The 18,767-nt window shown below is 50.9% G+C and overlaps 1 protein-coding gene across 6 annotated transcripts in view; it reads left to right on the top strand.

Moving 5' to 3' along the window:
* Positions 1–18,662, top strand: part of LOC118391605 (tetratricopeptide repeat protein 28-like) — a 135,646-nt gene extending 116,984 nt beyond the window's left edge. For 3 of the 6 annotated variants that reach the window (XM_052458216.1, XM_052458218.1, XM_052458219.1), the window contains 13 exons: positions 32–211; positions 420–614; positions 706–1,055; positions 1,166–1,413; positions 12,341–12,465; positions 13,935–14,012; positions 14,141–14,300; positions 14,418–14,494; positions 14,734–14,757; positions 14,878–15,007; positions 15,209–15,316; positions 15,480–16,125; positions 16,221–18,662. In XM_052458216.1, the coding sequence (XP_052314176.1) occupies positions 32–211; positions 420–614; positions 706–1,055; positions 1,166–1,413; positions 12,341–12,465; positions 13,935–14,012; positions 14,141–14,300; positions 14,418–14,494; positions 14,734–14,757; positions 14,878–15,007; positions 15,209–15,316; positions 15,480–16,125; positions 16,221–17,439 (3,540 nt within the window). In that variant the 3' untranslated portion in view covers positions 17,440–18,662. Of the gene's footprint in view, positions 1–31; positions 212–419; positions 615–705; positions 1,056–1,165; positions 1,414–12,340; positions 12,466–13,934; positions 14,013–14,140; positions 14,301–14,417; positions 14,495–14,689; positions 15,008–15,208; positions 15,317–15,479; positions 16,126–16,220 lie in introns of those variants that run through there. The other 3 variants (XM_052458217.1, XR_008060978.1, XM_052458220.1) reach the window with 3 other exon arrangements.
* Positions 18,663–18,767: the final 105 nt, after the last annotated feature.

Below are 18,767 nucleotides of genomic sequence, written 5' to 3'. Positions count from 1 at the left end.
TCTCCCTCTCTCTCTCTCTCTCTCTCTCTAGGTGCTGATGCCTGGCAGTGGTGCAGTTGGCAGACACAGACAGTTGGTGTTGGTGTTAGAGGGAGAGCTGTACCTGGTTCCCTTCGCTCTGCTCAAAGGTAGCTCTTCTAATGAGTACCTGTATGAGAGGTTCAACCTTCTAGCTGTCCCATCTATAGGGAGCCTGGGGGCTGCAGCCAAGGTGGGTGTATAGCACACACACACACACACAGACAGAGAATCACACACAGAGAAACACATACAGAGACACTCAAATACCCCCCCCACACACACACACACACACACCTGCACAATTCAATATACTGATGGCATACAGTATTAACCATTTTTGTCATTGACTGTGTTTGACTGGCTGATCACTTAAACAAACTTCCTCCTCTCTGCCCCAGTCCCACCCTCGTCACAGAGCTCCTTTCCTCTACAGCGGTGGGGGTTCTATGACCGCAGTAGTGGGGGCTCCACGCCTGCCCTCCAGGGTGATGGAGCGTTGGCTGTGGGGGCCGCTGCCTTCTGCCCACGACGAGGCCCTCCGCCTGGGAGAACTGCTGGGTTGCCAGCCCCTCACTGGTACACAGGCCACCAAGGTATAAAACAAAAGTGTGTGTGTGTTTTGCTCCCACTGTGACTTATTGAGACGCACAATCAGACAACATTCTCCTCACTTCTCTTCTCTAGGAGCGTGTGCTAGCAGCCATGAGCCAGGCAGAGTGTGTTCACTTTGCTACTCATGTCTCCTGGAAGCTGGCGGCCCTTGTTCTCTCCCCCAGCCAGGATCCAGGGGTGGGCTCAGAAACACGGCCCAAGGAGAGTGCACCATGTGGGGGATCACTTTTACGCGAGAGTGGGGATGTGGGAGCAAGTACTGAGCTACGGGAGGAGAGGAGTGAAGACGGAGGAAGTGTGTGTGACACAGAGAGTGTGTGTGACGCAGAGAGTGTGTGTGACAGTCCACCGCTACAGGACTTTCTACTCACTGCGGCCGACATACTGGACCTGAGATTGCCTGTGAAACTGGTGGTTCTGGGGTACGACACATACACACACACACACACACGCTAAATGTTCAATCAAGCAGTTTTAGTTTGTTTAAAACTGTATGTCTAAGTTTATTATCTTGTTATCTCTCCTCTCTCAGGTCGTACCAGGAGTGTGTCAGCAGAGTGACCTCAGACGGTGTGGTGGGGCTGTCCCGTGCCTTCCTGACAGCGGGGGTGCAGTGTGTGTGTGTGTCGCTGTGGCCCGTTCCCATGGCAGCATCCAAAGTGTTCACGCACAGCTTCTACACGGCACTACTGAACGGGACCAAGGCCAGTGCAGCTCTCTCTGAGGCCATGAAGACTCTACAGAGCAGCACACATTTCTCACACCCGTCTAACTGGGCGGGTTAGTACACACACACACACCCGTCTAACTGGGCGGGTTAGTACACACACACACACTTCTAACTGGGCGGGTTAGTACACACACACACTTCTAACTGGGCGGGTTAGTACACACACACACTTCTAACTGGGCGGGTTAGTACACACACACACTTCTAACTGGGCGGGTTAGTACACACACAAACCCGTCTAACTGGGCGGGTTAGTACACACACACTTCTAACTGGGCTGCTTAGTACACACACACACCCTTCTAACTGGGCAGGTTAGTACACACACACACCCTTCAAACTGGGCGGGTTAGTACACACACACTTCAAACTGGGCGGGTTAGTACACACACACACTTATAACTGGGCGGGTTAGTACACATACACACTTATAACTGGGCGGGTTAGTACACACACACCCTTCTAACTGGGCAGGTTAGTACACACACACACCCTTCTAACTGGGCGGGTTAGTACACACACACACTTCTAACTGGGCGGGTTAGTACACACACACACCCGTCTAACTGGGCGGGTTAGTACACACACACACACACTTCTAACTGGGTGGGTTAGTACACACACACACCCTTCTAACTGGGCAGGTTAGTACACACACACACCCTTCAAACTGGGCGGGTTAGTACACACGCACACACCCGTCTAACTGGGCGGGTTAGTACACACACACACACACTTCTAACTGGGCGGGTTAGTACACACACAACACTTCAAACTGGGCGGGTTAGTACACACACACACTTCTAACTGGGCGGGTTAGTACACACACACACACCCTTCTAACTGGGCAGGTTAGTACACACACCCTTCTAACTGGGCCGGTTAGTACACACACACACACCCGTCTAACTGGGCAGGTTAGTACACACACACACTTCTAACTGGGCGGGTTAGTAGACACACACACACTTCTAACTGGGCATGTTAGTACACACACACACACCCTTCTAACTGGGCGGGTTAGTACACACACCCTTCTAACTGGGCGGGTTAGTACACACACCCTTCAAACTGGGCGGGTTAGTACACACACACACACCCTTCTAACTGGGCGGGTTAGTACACACACACACCCTTCTGACTGGGCGGGTTAGTACACACACACCCCTCTAACTGGGCGGGTTAGTACACACACACACACCCGTCTAACTGGGCGGGTTAGTACACACACACACACACCCGTCTAACTGGGCGGGTTCGTACACACACACACCCTTCTAACTGGGCGGGTGAGTACACACACACACACCCTTCTAACTGGGCGGGTTAGTACACACACACACACCCTTCTAACTGGGCGGGTTAGTACACACACACACCCTTCTGACTGGGCGGGTTAGTACACACACACACACCCTTCTAACTGGGCGGGTTAGTACACACACACACACACAACCGTCTAACTGGGCGGGTTAGTACACACACACACCCTTCTAACTGGGCGGGTTAGTACACACACCCTTCTAACTGGGCGGGTTAGTACACACACCTTTCTAACTGGGCGGGTTAGTACACACACACCCGTCTAACTGGGCGGGTTAGTACACACACACACACCCGTCTAACTGGGCGGGTTAGTACACACACACGCCCTTCTAACTGGGCGGGTGAGTACACACACACACACCCTTCTAACTGGGCGGGTTAGTACACACACACACCCCTCTAACTGGGCGGGTTAGTACACACACACACCCTTCTGACTGGGCGGGTTAGTACACACACACACACACTTCTTACTGGGCGGGTTAGTACACACACACAGCCGTCTAACTGGGCGGGTTAGTACACACACACACACACTTCTAACTGGGCGGGTTAGTACACACACACACCATTCTAACTGGGCAGGTTAGTACACACACACCCTTCTAACTGGGCGGGTTAGTACACACACACTTCAAACTGGGCGGGTTAGTACACACACACACTTATAACTGGGCGGGTTAGTACACATACACACTTATAACTGGGCGGGTTAGTACACACACACCCTTCTAACTGGGCAGGTTAGTACACACACACCCTTCTAACTGGGCGGGTTAGTACACACACACACTTCTAACTGGGCGGGTTAGTACACACACACACCCGTCTAACTGGGCGGGTTAGTACACACACACACACTTCTAACTGGGTGGGTTAGTACACACACACACCCTTCTAACTGGGCAGGTTAGTACACACACCCTTCAAACTGGGCGGGTTAGTACACACGCACACACCCGTCTAACTGGGCGGGTTAGTACACACACACACACTTCTAACTGGGCGGGTTAGTACACACACACAACACTTCAAACTGGGCGGGTTAGTACACACACACACTTCTAACTGGGCGGGTTAGTACACACACACACACCCTTCTAACTGGGCAGGTTAGTACACACACCCTTCTAACTGGGCCGGTTAGTACACACACACACACCCGTCTAACTGGGCAGGTTAGTACACACACACACTTCTAACTGGGCGGGTTAGTAGACACACACACACTTCTAACTGGGCATGTTAGTACACACACACACCCCTTCTAACTGGGCGGGTTAGTACACACACCCTTCTAACTGGGCGGGTTAGTACACACCTTCAAACTGGGCGGGTTAGTACACACACACCCCCTTCTAACTGGGCGGGTTAGTACACACACACACCTTCTGACTGGGCGGGTTAGTACACACACACACCCTCTAACTGGGCGGGTTAGTACACACACACACCCCGTCTAACTGGGCGGGTTAGTACACACACACACACACCCGTCTAACTGGGCGGGTTCGTACACACACACACCCTTCTAACTGGGCGGGTGAGTACACACACACACACCCTTCTAACTGGGCGGGTTAGTACACACACACCCTTCTAACTGGGCGGGTTAGTACACACACACACCCTTCTGACTGGGCGGGTTAGTACACACACACACACCCTTCTAACTGGGCGGGTTAGTACACACACACACACAACAACGTCTAACTGGGCGGGTTAGTACACACACACACCCTTCTAACTGGGCGGGTTAGTACACACACCCTTCTAACTGGGCGGGTTAGTACACACACCTTTCTAACTGGGCGGGTTAGTACACACATACACACACACACTTCTCACTGTGCGGGTTAGTACACACACGCTTCTAACTGGGCGGGTTCGTACACACACACACACACTTCTAACTGGGCAGGTTAGTACACACACACACCCTTCTAACTGGGCGGGTTAGTACACACACACCCGTCTAACTGGGCGGGTTAGTACACACACACACACCCGTCTAACTGGGCGGGTTAGTACACACACACGCCCTTCTAACTGGGCGGGTGAGTACACACACACACACCCTTCTAACTGGGCGGGTTAGTACACACACACACCCCTCTAACTGGGCGGGTTAGTACACACACACACCCTTCTGACTGGGCGGGTTAGTACACACACACAACACTTCAAACTGGGCGGGTTAGTACACACACACACTTCTAACTGGGCGGGTTAGTACACACACACACACCCTTCTAACTGGGCAGGTTAGTACACACACCCTTCTAACTGGGCCGGTTAGTACACACACACACACCCGTCTAACTGGGCAGGTTAGTACACACACACACTTCTAACTGGGCGGGTTAGTAGACACACACACTTCTAACTGGGCATGTTAGTACACACACACACACCCTTCTAACTGGGCGGGTTAGTACACACACCCTTCTAACTGGGCGGGTTAGTACACACACCCTTCAAACTGGGCGGGTTAGTACACACACACACACCCTTCTAACTGGGCGGGTTAGTACACACACACACCCTTCTGACTGGGCGGGTTAGTACACACACACCCCCTCTAACTGGGCGGGTTAGTACACACACACACCCCGTCTAACTGGGCGGGTTAGTACACACACACACACCCGTCTAACTGGGCGGGTTCGTACACACACACCCTTCTAACTGGGCGGGTGAGTACACACACACACCCCTTCTAACTGGGCGGGTTAGTACACACACACACACCCTTCTAACTGGGCGGGTTAGTACACACACACACCCTTCTGACTGGGCGGGTTAGTACACACACACACACCCTTCTAACTGGGCGGGTTAGTACACACACACACACAACCGTCTAACTGGGCGGGTTAGTACACACACACACCCTTCTAACTGGGCGGGTTAGTACACACACCCTTCTAACTGGGCGGGTTAGTACACACACCTTTCTAACTGGGCGGGTTAGTACACACATACACACACACACTTCTCACTGTGCGGGTTAGTACACACACGCTTCTAACTGGGCGGGTTCGTACACACACACACACACTTCTAACTGGGCAGGTTAGTACACACACACACCCTTCTAACTGGGCGGGTTAGTACACACACACCCGTCTAACTGGGCGGGTTAGTACACACACACACCCGTCTAACTGGGCGGGTTAGTACACACACACGCCCTTCTAACTGGGCGGGTGAGTACACACACACACACCCTTCTAACTGGGCGGGTTAGTACACACACACACCCCTCTAACTGGGCGGGTTAGTACACACACACACCCTTCTGACTGGGCGGGTTAGTACACACACACACACACTTCTTACTGGGCGGGTTAGTACACACACACAGCCGTCTAACTGGGCGGGTTAGTACACACACACACACACTTCTAACTGGGCGGGTTAGTACACACACACACCATTCTAACTGGGCAGGTTAGTACACACACACACCCTTCTAACTGGGCGGGTTAGTACACACACTCTTTTAACTGGGCGGGTTAGTACACACACACACACTTCTAACTGGGCGGGTTACACACACACACACATTTCTAACTGGGCGGGTTCGTACACACACGCACACTTCTAACTGGGCGGGTTAGTACACACACACACACACTTCGAACTGGGCGGGTTAGTACACACATACACACACACTTCTAACTGGGCGGGTTAGTACACACACACACTTCTAACTGGGCGGGTTAGTACACACACACACTCCTAACTGGGCGGGTTAGTACACACACACACACTTCTAACTGGGCGGGTTAGTACACACACAAACCCGTCTAACTGGGCGGGTTAGTACACACACACTTCTAACTGGGCTGCTTAGTACACACACACACCCTTCTAACTGGGCAGGTTAGTACACACACACACCCTTCAAACTGGGCGGGTTAGTACACACACACACTTCAAACTGGGCGGGTTAGTACACACACACACTTCTAACTGGGCGGGTTAGTACACATACACACTTATAACTGGGCGGGTTAGTACACACACACCCTTCTAACTGGGCAGGTTAGTACACACATACACCCTTCTAACTGGGCGGGTTAGTACACACACACACTTCTAACTGGGCGGGTTAGTACACACCCACACCCGTCTAACTGGGCGGGTTAGTACACACACACACACACACTTCTAACTGGGTGGGTTAGTACACACACACACACACTTCTAACTGGGCGGGTTAGTACACACACACACTTCTAACTGGGCGGGTTAGTACACACACACACACCCTTCTAACTGGGCAGGTTAGTACACACACCCTTCTAACTGGGCCGGTTAGTACACACACACACACCCGTCTAACTGGGCTGGTTAGTACACACACACACTTCTAACTGGGCGGGTTAGTAGACACACACACACTTCTAACTGGGCATGTTAGTACACACACACACACCCTTCTAACTGGGCGGGTTAGTACACACACCCTTCTAACTGGGCGGGTTAGTACACACACCCTTCAAACTGGGCGGGTTAGTACACACACACACACCCTTCTAACTGGGCGGGTTAGTACACACACACACCCTTCTGACTGGGCGGGTTAGTACACACACACACCCCTCTAACTGGGCGGGTTAGTACACACACACACACCCGTCTAACTGGGCGGGTTAGTACACACACACACACACCCGTCTAACTGGGCGGGTTCGTACACACACACACCCTTCTAACTGGGCGGGTGAGTACACACACACACACCCTTCTAACTGGGCGGGTTAGTACACACACACACACCCTTCTAACTGGGCGGGTTAGTACACACACACACCCTTCTGACTGGGCGGGTTAGTACACACACACACCCTTCTAACTGGGCGGGTTAGTACACACACACACACACACAACCGTCTAACTGGGCGGGTTAGTACACACACACACCCTTCTAACTGGGCGGGTTAGTACACACACCCTTCTAACTGGGCGGGTTAGTACACACACCTTTCTAACTGGGCGGGTTAGTACACACACACACACCCGTCGAACTGAGCGGGTTAGTACACACACACTTCTAACTGGGCAGGTTAGTACACACATACACACACACACTTCTCACTGTGCGGGTTAGTACACACACGCTTCTAACTGGGCGGGTTCGTACACACACACACACACTTCTAACTGGGCAGGTTAGTAATAATAATAATAATATATAATAATATATGCCATTTAGCAGACGCTTTTATCCAAAGCGACTTACAGTCATGTGTGCATACATTCTACACACACACACCCTTCTAACTGGGCGGGTTAGTACACACACACCCGTCTAACTGGGCGGGTTAGTACACACACACACACCCGTCTAACTGGGCGGGTTAGTACACACACACGCCCTTCTAACTGGGCGGGTTAGTACACACACACACCCCTCTAACTGGGCAGGTGAGTACACACACACACCATTCTAACTGGGCAGGTTAGTACACACACACACACACTTCTTACTGGGCGGGTTAGTACACACACACACCCCTCTAACTGGGCGGGTTAGTACACACACACACCCTTCTAACTGGGCAGGTGAGTACACACACACACCCCTCTAACTGGGCGGGTTAGTACACACACACACCCTTCTAACTGGGCAGGTTAGTACACACACACACCATTCTAACTGGGCAGGTTAGTACACACACACACGCCCTTCTAACTGGGCGGGTTAGTACACACACACACCCTTCTAACTGGGCAGGTGAGTACACACACACACCATTCTAACTGGGCAGGTTAGTACACACACACACACACTTCTTACTGGGCGGGTTAGTACACACACACACCCCTCTAACTGGGCGGGTTAGTACACACACACACCCTTCTAACTGGGCAGGTGAGTACACACACACACCATTCTAACTGGGCAGGTTAGTACACACACACACACCCTTCTGACTGGGCGGGTTAGTACACACACACACACACTTCTTACTGGGCGGGTTAGTACACACACAGCCGTCTAACTGGGCGGGTTAGTACACACACACACACACTTCTAACCGGGCGGGTTAGTACACACACACACCATTCTAACTGGGCAGGTTAGTACACACACACACCCTTCTAACTGGGCGGGTTAGTACACACACTCTTTTAACTGGGCGGGTTAGTACACACACACACTTCTAACTGGGCGGGTTAGTACACACACACACACATTTCTAACTGGGCGGGTTCGTACACACACGCACACTTCTAACTGGGCGGGTTAGTACACACACACACACACTTCGAACTGGGCGGGTTAGTACACACATACACACACACTTCTAACTGGGCGGGTTAGTACACACACACAATTCTGACTGGGCGGGTTAGTACACACACACACACACACTTCTTACTGGGCGGGTTAGTACACACACACAGCCGTCTAACTGGGCGGGTTAGTACACACACCCTTCTAACTGGGCGGGTTAGTACACACACACCCGTCTAACTGGGCGCGTTAGTACACACAAACACTTCTAACTGGGCGGGTTAGTACACACACCCTTCTAACTGGGCGGGTTAGTACACACACACACCCGTCTAACTGGGCAGGTTAGTACACACACACACACCCTTCTAACTGGGCGGGTTAGTACACACACACACCCTTCTAACTGGGCAGGCTAGTACACACACACACACCCTTCTTACTGGGCGGGTTCGTACACACACACACACACACACACACACACACCCTTCTGACTGGGCGGATTAATACACACACACACACACACCCTTCTGACTGGGCGGGTTAGTACACACACTCTTCTAACTGGGTGGGTTAGTACACACACACACCCTTCTAACTGGGTGGGTTAGTACACACACACACACACACACACACCCTTCTGACTGGGCGGGTTAGTACACACACACACCCTTCTAACTGGGCGGGTTAGTACACACACACACACACACACCCGTCTAACTGGGCGGGTTAGTACACACACACACACGCACTTCGAACTGGGCGGGTTAGTACACACATACACACACACTTCTACCTGGGCGGGTTAGTACACACACACACTTCTGACTGGGCGGGTTAGTACACACACACACACACTTCTTACTGGGCGGGTTAGTACACACACACAGCCGTCTAACTGGGCGGGTTAGTACACACACACACTTCTAACTGGGCGGGTTAGTACACACACACACCATTCTAACTGGGCAGGTTAGTACACACACACACCCTTCTAACTGGGCGGGTTAGTACACACACTCTTCTAACTGGGCGGGTTAGTACACACACCCTTCTAACTGGGCGGGTTAGTACACACACACACTTCTAACTGGGCGGGTTAGTACACACACCCTTCTAACTGGGCGGGTTAGTACACACACACACACACACACCCGTCTATCTGGGCGGGTTAGTACACACACCCTTCTAACTGGGCAGGTTAGTACACACACACACACCCGTCTAACTGGGCGGGTCAGTACACACACACCCGTCTAACTGGGCGGGTTAGTACTCACACGCACACCCTTCTAACTGGGCGGGTTAGTACACACACACCCGTCTAACTGGGCGGGTTAGTACACACACACACACACTTCTAACTGGGCGGGTTAGTACACACACACACTTCTAACTGGGCGGGTTAGTACACACACACACACACACTTCTAACTGGGCGGGTTAGTACACACACACACATTTCTAACTGGGCGGGTTCGTACACACACGCACACTTCTAACTGGACGGGTTAGTACACACACACACACACTTCGAACTGGGCGGGTTAGTACACACATACACACACACTTCTAACTGGGCGGGTTAGTACACACACACACTTCTGACTGGGCGGGTTAGTACACACACACACACACACACACACACTTCTTACTGGGCGGGTTAGTACACACACACAGCTGTCTAACTGGGCGGGTTAGTACACACACCCTTCTAACTGGGCGGGTTAGTACACACACACACTTCTAACTGGGCGGGTTAGTACACACACCCTTCTAACTGGGCGGGTTAGTACACACACACACACCCGTCTAACTGGGCAGGTTAGTACACACACACACACCCTTCTAACTGGGCGGGTTAGTACACACACACACCCTTCTAACTGGGCAGGCTAGTACACACACACACACCTTCTTACTGGGCGGGTTCGTACACACACACACACCCTTCTAACTGGGCGGGTTAATACACACACACACACACACCCTTCTGACTGGGCGGGTTAGTACACACACTCTTCTAACTGGGCGGGTTAGTACACACACAAACCCTTCTAACTGGGCGGGTTAGTACACACACACACACCTTCTAACTGGGCGGGTTAGTACACACACACACACCCTTCTAACTGGGCGGGTTAGTACACACACACACACCCTTCTACCTGGGCAGGTTAGTACACACACCCTTCTAACTGGGCGGGTTAGTACACACACACACCCTTCTAACTGGGCGGGTTAGTATACACACCCTTCTAACTGGGCGGGTTAGTACACACACCCTTCTAACTGGACAGGTTCGTACACACACACACCCTTCTAACTGGGCGGGTTAGTATACACACCCTTCTAACTGGGCGGGTTAGTGCACACACACACCCTTCTAACTGGGCAGGTTCGTACACACACACACACACTTCTTACTGGGCGGGTTAGTACACACACACAGCCGTCTAACTGGGCGGGTTAGTACACACACCCTTCTAACTGGGCGGGTTAGTACACACACACCCGTCTAACTGGGCGGGTTAGTACACACACACACTTCTAACTGGGCGGGTTAGTACACACACCCTTCTAACTGGGCGGGTTAGTACACACACACACACACCCGTCTAACTGAGCAGGTTAGTACACACACACACACCCTTCTAACTGGGCGTGTTAGTACACACACACACCCTTCTAACTGGGCGGGTTAGTACACACACACCCTTCTAACTGGGCGGGCTAGTACACACACACACACCCTTCTTACTGGGCGGGTTCGTACACACACACACACCCTTCTAACTGGGCGGGTTAATACACACACACACACACACCCTTCTGACTGGGCGTGTTAGTACACACACCCTTCTAACTGGGCGGGTTAGTACACACACACACACCCTTCTAACTGGGCAGGTTAGTACACACACACACACCCTTCTACCTGGGCGGGTTAGTACACACACCCTTCTAACTGGGCGGGTTAGTACACACACACACCCTTCTAACTGGGCGGGTTAGTACACACACCCTTCTAACTGGACAGGTTCGTACACACACACACCCTTCTAACTGGGCGGGTTAGTACACACACACACCCTTCTAACTGGACAGGTTAGTACACACACACACCCTTCTAACTGGGCGGGTTAGTACACACACACACCCTTCTAACTGGGCGGGTTAGTACACACACACACCCTTCTAACTGGGCGGGTTAGTACACACACCCTTCTTACCGGGCAGGTTAGTACACACTTCTCACACCCGTCTAACTGGACAGGTTAGTATGGTATACACACATACACGCATGATCACACATTACATCAGCTGATGTAAAAAGGGCTTTATAAATACATTTGATTGATTTAGTGACATGATTCACTCCTCTTCCTGTTTTCTCTCAGGCTTCATGTTGATTGGCTGTGATGTGAAGTTGAACAGCCCCTCGTCTCTGATTGGCCAGGCCCTGGCAGAGATCCTCCAATATCCTGAGAGAGCTCGAGATGCCCTGAGAGTTATACTGCATCTGGTAACAAACATGCACAACATCACCTGGTCACAAACATGCACAACATCACCTGGTCACAAACATGCACAACATCACCTGGTCACAAACATGCACAACATCACCTGGTCACAAACATGCACAACATCACCTGGTCACAAACATGCACAACATCACCTGGTAACAAACATGCACAACATCACCTGGTAACAAACATGCACAACATCACCTGGTCACAAACATGCACCACATCACCTGGTCACAAACATGCACAACATCACCTGGTCACAAACATGCACAACATCACCTGGTCACAAACATGCACAACATCACCTGGTAACAAACATGCACCACATCACCTGGTCACAAACATGCACAACATCACCTGGTAACAAACATGCACAACATCACCTGGTCACAAACATGCACCACATCACCTGGTCACAAACATGCACAACATCACCTGGTCACAAACATGCACAACATCACCTGGTCACAAACATGCACAACATCACCTGGTCACAAACATGCACAACATCACCTGGTAACAAACATGCACAACATCACCTGGTCACAAACATGCACCACATCACCTGGTAACAAACATGCACAACATCACCTGGTCACAAACATGCACAACATCACCTGGTAACAAACATGCACAACATCACCTGGTAACAAACATGCACAACATCACCTGGTAACAAACATGCACAACATCACCTGGTAACAAACATGCACAACATCACCTGGTCACAAACATGCACCACATCACCTGGTCACAAACATGCACAACATCACCTGGTCACAAACATGCACAACATCACCTGGTCACAAACATGCACAACATCACCTGGTAACAAACATGCACCACATCACCTGGTCACAAACATGCACAACATCACCTGGTAACAAACATGCACAACATCACCTGGTCACAAACATGCACCACATCACCTGGTCACAAACATGCACAACATCACCTGGTCACAAACATGCACAACATCACCTGGTCACAAACATGCACAACATCACCTGGTCACAAACATGCACAACATCACCTGGTAACAAACATGCACAACATCACCTGGTCACAAACATGCACCACATCACCTGGTAACAAACATGCACAACATCACCTGGTCACAAACATGCACAACATCACCTGGTCACAAACATGCACCACATCACCTGGTAACAAACATGCACAACATCACCTGGTAACAAACATGCACAACATCACCTGGTCACAAACATGCACCACATCACCTGGTAACAAACATGCACAACATCACCTGGTCACAAACATGCACAACATCACCTGGTAACAAACATGCACAACATCACCTGGTCACAAACATGCACCACATCACCTGGTAACAAACATGCACAACATCACCTGGTAACAAACATTTGCCATATTGCCTATGTCTATTCAAGAGACTTTAAAGAGCCTTGCCAAATAATGTGATTTCTTTCCCTTCATCCCTCAGGTTGAGAAGTCTCTCCAGCGTATACAGAGTCATCAGAGTAACGCCATGTACACCTCGCAGCAGAGCGTGGAGAATAAGGTGTGTTTTCATATGTGGGTGTGCGCTCGGCATCTTAACTTCGGTGAAATGTCTTCAGGTATTTGGTGTTCCTCATTACTTGGTTATTCTGTGTGATCTTAATGAATAAGTGTTTTATATGAACCCAGGTTGGTGGGGTCCCGGGATGGCAGGCCCTGCTGTCAGCTGTGGGGTTCCGGTTAGACTGTTCTGGTACCGGCAGTGGTCTCCCCGCTGCTGTCTTCTTCCCTACGGCTGACCCTGGAGACCGGCTGCAGCTCTGCAGCTCCACGCTGCAGTCACTACTCGGTAACCTAGCAATTTAGTAGTGAATCAATCAATTAACCAATCAGACTGTCAGCACAGCACTATACTCTAGATCCAACATGGTAATCAGTCAGTCCATCAATCCTCTCTGTCGTCCAGGTCTGCCTCATGCAGCCTTCCAGGCTCTCTGTAAACTGGTCACTGCTGCTGAGACTGGAGACCAGCTCATCAACAAGGTAGGCCTCAATGCACACTGATTCATTTGCATGCTGTATGCTTTATTTGAATATACCTATGATGAGCCTGGCAATATTTGCATGGGGTCAATATCATCATAACCTGAGTCATTTTTATGGCTGATAAACAGTGGTGGTCCCTGCATGGTGTTCATTAACAAGGCCTGTTGCTTTCTAATGTTCTGTTCCTAACAGTTTAAGTCCTCTCTCGCTCTCTCCCTCTTACCCACCACTTGAAGGCTGTTAAATATATGGTGGGAATGGTAAGTTGTGTGTTGTTGCTTTCTAGCATGAGAAACTCATACTGAGACAAAAAAGGGGGGCAGGGCAGAAATTATAGTGCGATAATATGCTGCGAATAACTTACCTCTCCCGGTCTCCAGCTTCACCAGGTATTGTTTCAGCAGCAGTCATGTGACAAGGAGCTGGAGTTCTCATTGGCTCCCATCCAGGTGTCCATTAGTGTCCAGCTGTGGAGACTTCCTGGTTGTCATGAGTTCCTGGCTGCGCTGGGTGAGTCTGTCATCACTGTACTGAGAGTTGGATATATAATAGCAGAGGTTTTTCCCTTCTCATTTTTAGACCGCCAGTGTGGGTGACCGACTAGGTTTTGAACCCAGGTCTCCTTTATGTCACAAGACTGTGTTAGCCCATTGAGCAAAAGCCTCGACGTTTGGTGTGTGTCATTATTTTCCCTTCTCTGTTTCCCTGCAGGTTTTGACCTGTGTGAGGCAGGACAGGAGGAGGTGCTATTGAAGACTGGTAAACAGGCTAGCAGACGGACCATGCACTTTGCTCTGCAGTCTCTACTAGCACTGTTTGGTAAGAGTCTCCAAGCCCTCTCTCTTAACTCTACATTGTTATGTATGTTAGTTACATAGTCTGGCATCCAGACTTCAAGTAAAACATTCCTATACTTGAATTGTGTTTCACCATTTCATCTTACCTCTGTCTCACCTGTCCATCTTGTCCTCTCTCCCTGCAGACTCTACGGAGCTGCCCAAACGCCTCAGCCTGGACAGCTCTTCCTCTCTTGAGTCTCTCTCCTCCTCCCAGTGTGCCTCCCACTCCCTCCCTCTCTCCCTCCCCCTCAACCTTCCCCAGCCTCCCTTCTCTCCCCCACTTGGCGGCGCAGACGGTCTCTCCTGTGACGCCATCTCCCTCTACAGCCTCAGCTCACTCACCTCCTCTCTCAGCTTCCTGTCTCGCCCCGAACCCGCAGGAAGTGATGTCATCAGCCAGCGCTCACGGCAACAGGAACTGGAGCGGCACCGCGGAGGAGCGGGGTTGTTCGCCTCGCACCGACACACAGGAGGCATGTCGAGAAACAGATTAACAAATCACAGAGGAGGAGGAGGGACAGAGGGGGAGGAACAGGAGGAGTATGAAGGCTTCTCCATCATCAGCAGTGAACCTCTGGGGGGAGGAGGGGGGAGGGAGTGTGACACCTTACCCCTCCCTGGGGGATACAGACACCTTAGAGGAGCGGGGAGGGGAGACGTGGTGGGGAGAGGGTACCCCGTCTCAGTCTCCTCCAAGGGGAGTGTCAGCACTCCCACCTCACCGCTCAAAGTCCCCCCGCCGCCCCTGGCCATACCCCCCAGCCCTAACACACAAGCTAAGTCCCATGGGTAAGTTGTTGCTTTTTAACTGTTTGCTTCAACTGTTTGCCTCTTGACCTACTTGTCACATCAAATGAACCATCTCTCCCCCCTCTCCTCACCAGCTCTCAGAGTGTGTCTAAAGGTCAGCTGGTCAGTACAGAGGCGGTGCTCTCTGAGTCTGACCAGTCCAGTACAGAGACAGACAGCACCGTCAAGTCCCAGGAAGACAAGCCTCCCCCCACCCCTCTGGACCCCCAGGAGCTGGCCAGCAGGATCCTGTCAGAGACCCAAAGCCACATGCAGGCTGTGGAGAGCCTCCAGAGGGGGAGGACAGGAAGGGCAGGCAACGGAGGAGGGGAGGAGGGGTTAAGGGGACCAGAACGTAGACCCTCCTGCACCTCAGCCCGTCTGACCCCCGCCGCAGGGGGTTTGGGCTTCCGTTCGTCTGAGACCAGCGCTTTCAGCAGACCCAGTAGTAGAGCCAGCCTACAGGCCCGGGCTTCACCTCTCTCACCACTCCCTTCCCCCCTCTCCACGCCTCTTCTCTCCACAAGGTCCAAACCACCCTCTCGTTCCTCATCCTTACAGAAGATCAGCTCCGGCTACAACAGCCCGACCCTATCCTCCCGCTCTCCCTCCCTCTCTTTCTCTCACCCCAACCCCTCGCCCTCCAGAACTCCAGACCCCCACATCCAGGCGCAGCTCAGACATAAATACCCTAGCTCCCCTTATACCCCACACATCTCACACTCCCCCAATAGCATCTCCATCTCCCCCAGCTCAGGCCACCCTTCCCCAGTCGGAAGCTTCCCATCCTTGGCTGCATCCCCAGTCCTCTCCCTGGCCCCTTCCCCTGCCCTCTCTTTCTCCTCCACAGGTTCCACTTCTGCCCGCTCCAGCCCGGCCGAAACCCCAGACCTGGGCCGGTTGAAACGGGCAGGCCTTGTGGACGAGAGGGTACAGGCCATCCACAACCTGAAGACCTTCTGGTCCAACGCCACCCAGAGGCAGGAGGTTCCCGGCCCAGGCAGGGTGCTCCGAGGTGGTGGGAAGAAGATGAGCACGGTCCAGAAAGATGTCCTGGGGCTCCTTCACCTCTCTCCAAGACATGGATCTACCAACCAGAACCAGGACACTGAAGGGCCCCAGAGCCCTACCAACCTACCTGATGGACACAAGAAGCTGGTTTCAAAACCGGCAGTGGTGCTTCCTCCTCATACTGCTACTGACTCCTTTTTGGGAGGTAGTCCCGGAGCACCCCCACACCCTGTCAGACTGCCCTCGGGGAAAGGCTTCAAGTTCCCCTCGCCTGGGAAGTTCTTCCCCTCCTCTAAATGCTGAGAGTGGTTAGAGACTCTTAATGGTTAGAGATCTGCTCCTGACTCTGAGGCTCTTCTAGTGGATTATGCTAGCTGGGCTGTGTGCTATGAAAGGGACTGAACCTTACACTAGCAAGAAGGCCAAATGGGGACAACCAAAACTGAAGTTCTTATTTGCATTAGTTAAATAGAAAGTGGGAATGGGACACTTTGCAGTGACTGACTGCCCCCTAGTGGAGAGGAAAGGAAGGACAGAGCAGGGACAGGTCATAAAGGAGAAGAGTGCAATCACCCTGAAGGACAGAGGGGGACAGACTGGACTCTGTATAACTCTGGGTTGAAATCTGCCTGAGATTCCTCACTGACATGTAGTCAGTCCCCTTGCCTCCTCCTACACTGTAAAGACACTTTGATACAGGCAGACTGTTAGAATGACTGAAAATACCAATATGGTGTTTCTATTTTTTACCTAAAACGCTCGCTGTTTGCGAAAGTCAATAAAATGCTCAATGGAATTGTTTTCATTCTGATTTATTTGAATATAATTATTGTGAACTGTTATTACCAAGGTTCGTAACTGTTATTATCGTTATTATGTTTTGTAAATTAAATCCTGTGCTTTGTAATCAGTATTACGTGTTTTTATATATTAAGAAGCAAACGGTGCACAAAAATAAATAAAAACATTTAATATTTTTATTGAAGTTTTGAAAAGGCACATGAGACAATTTCTTTGTAAAGTAAGTGTTAGTCTGAAAGCATGAAATATATTGCTATTCAATGTTTCAATGTCTTTTTAACGCACACTTTTTTGCACCAGTGGACCCTTGTTAAAGATGCACTATGCAGAAATCACTCTGCCATTTCCTGGTTGCTAAAATTCTAATAGTTCTGCTTATTTCAGTTTAGTGTAGAGATGTATAGTTTAGAGAATCATTGTACCATCTAAACTGCTGTGAGATATCTTTTCCATAACCAAAAATATTGTATTTTCAGCTGTTTGAAAATGGTATACAAAACTGAAAGTAAAAGATGGAAAAACAAAATGTTAAACCGGGGAGCATAGAAATTAGCGCACATAGAACATATACAGCTTCTTAGACTTGCTTTCAATGAATGACAGATCTATAACTTCCATTTCTATGTGGATTTGGTCAGGTCGCCGAAAAGTTACATATTGCAGCTTTAAACATGCATCTCAGTTCCTTCCCAGTAAAATAATTGAAATAAAGGTTTACTCTCTTGTCAGCTTGTAATGGTTTATGAAGAGGGATGTTACTGACTGCCGGGACTTTTATCTTCTTGATCAGGACTGAACCCTCATGACATTTTTTTCTAGTGTGATCAACT

The sequence above is a fragment of the Oncorhynchus keta genome, chromosome 12, assembly GCF_023373465.1.
Source record: "Oncorhynchus keta strain PuntledgeMale-10-30-2019 chromosome 12, Oket_V2, whole genome shotgun sequence".
Taxonomy (NCBI): domain Eukaryota; kingdom Metazoa; phylum Chordata; class Actinopteri; order Salmoniformes; family Salmonidae; genus Oncorhynchus; species Oncorhynchus keta.
The sequence above is the reverse complement of the archived record's forward strand: the minus strand, read 5'-3'. Positions and strand labels throughout refer to the sequence as shown.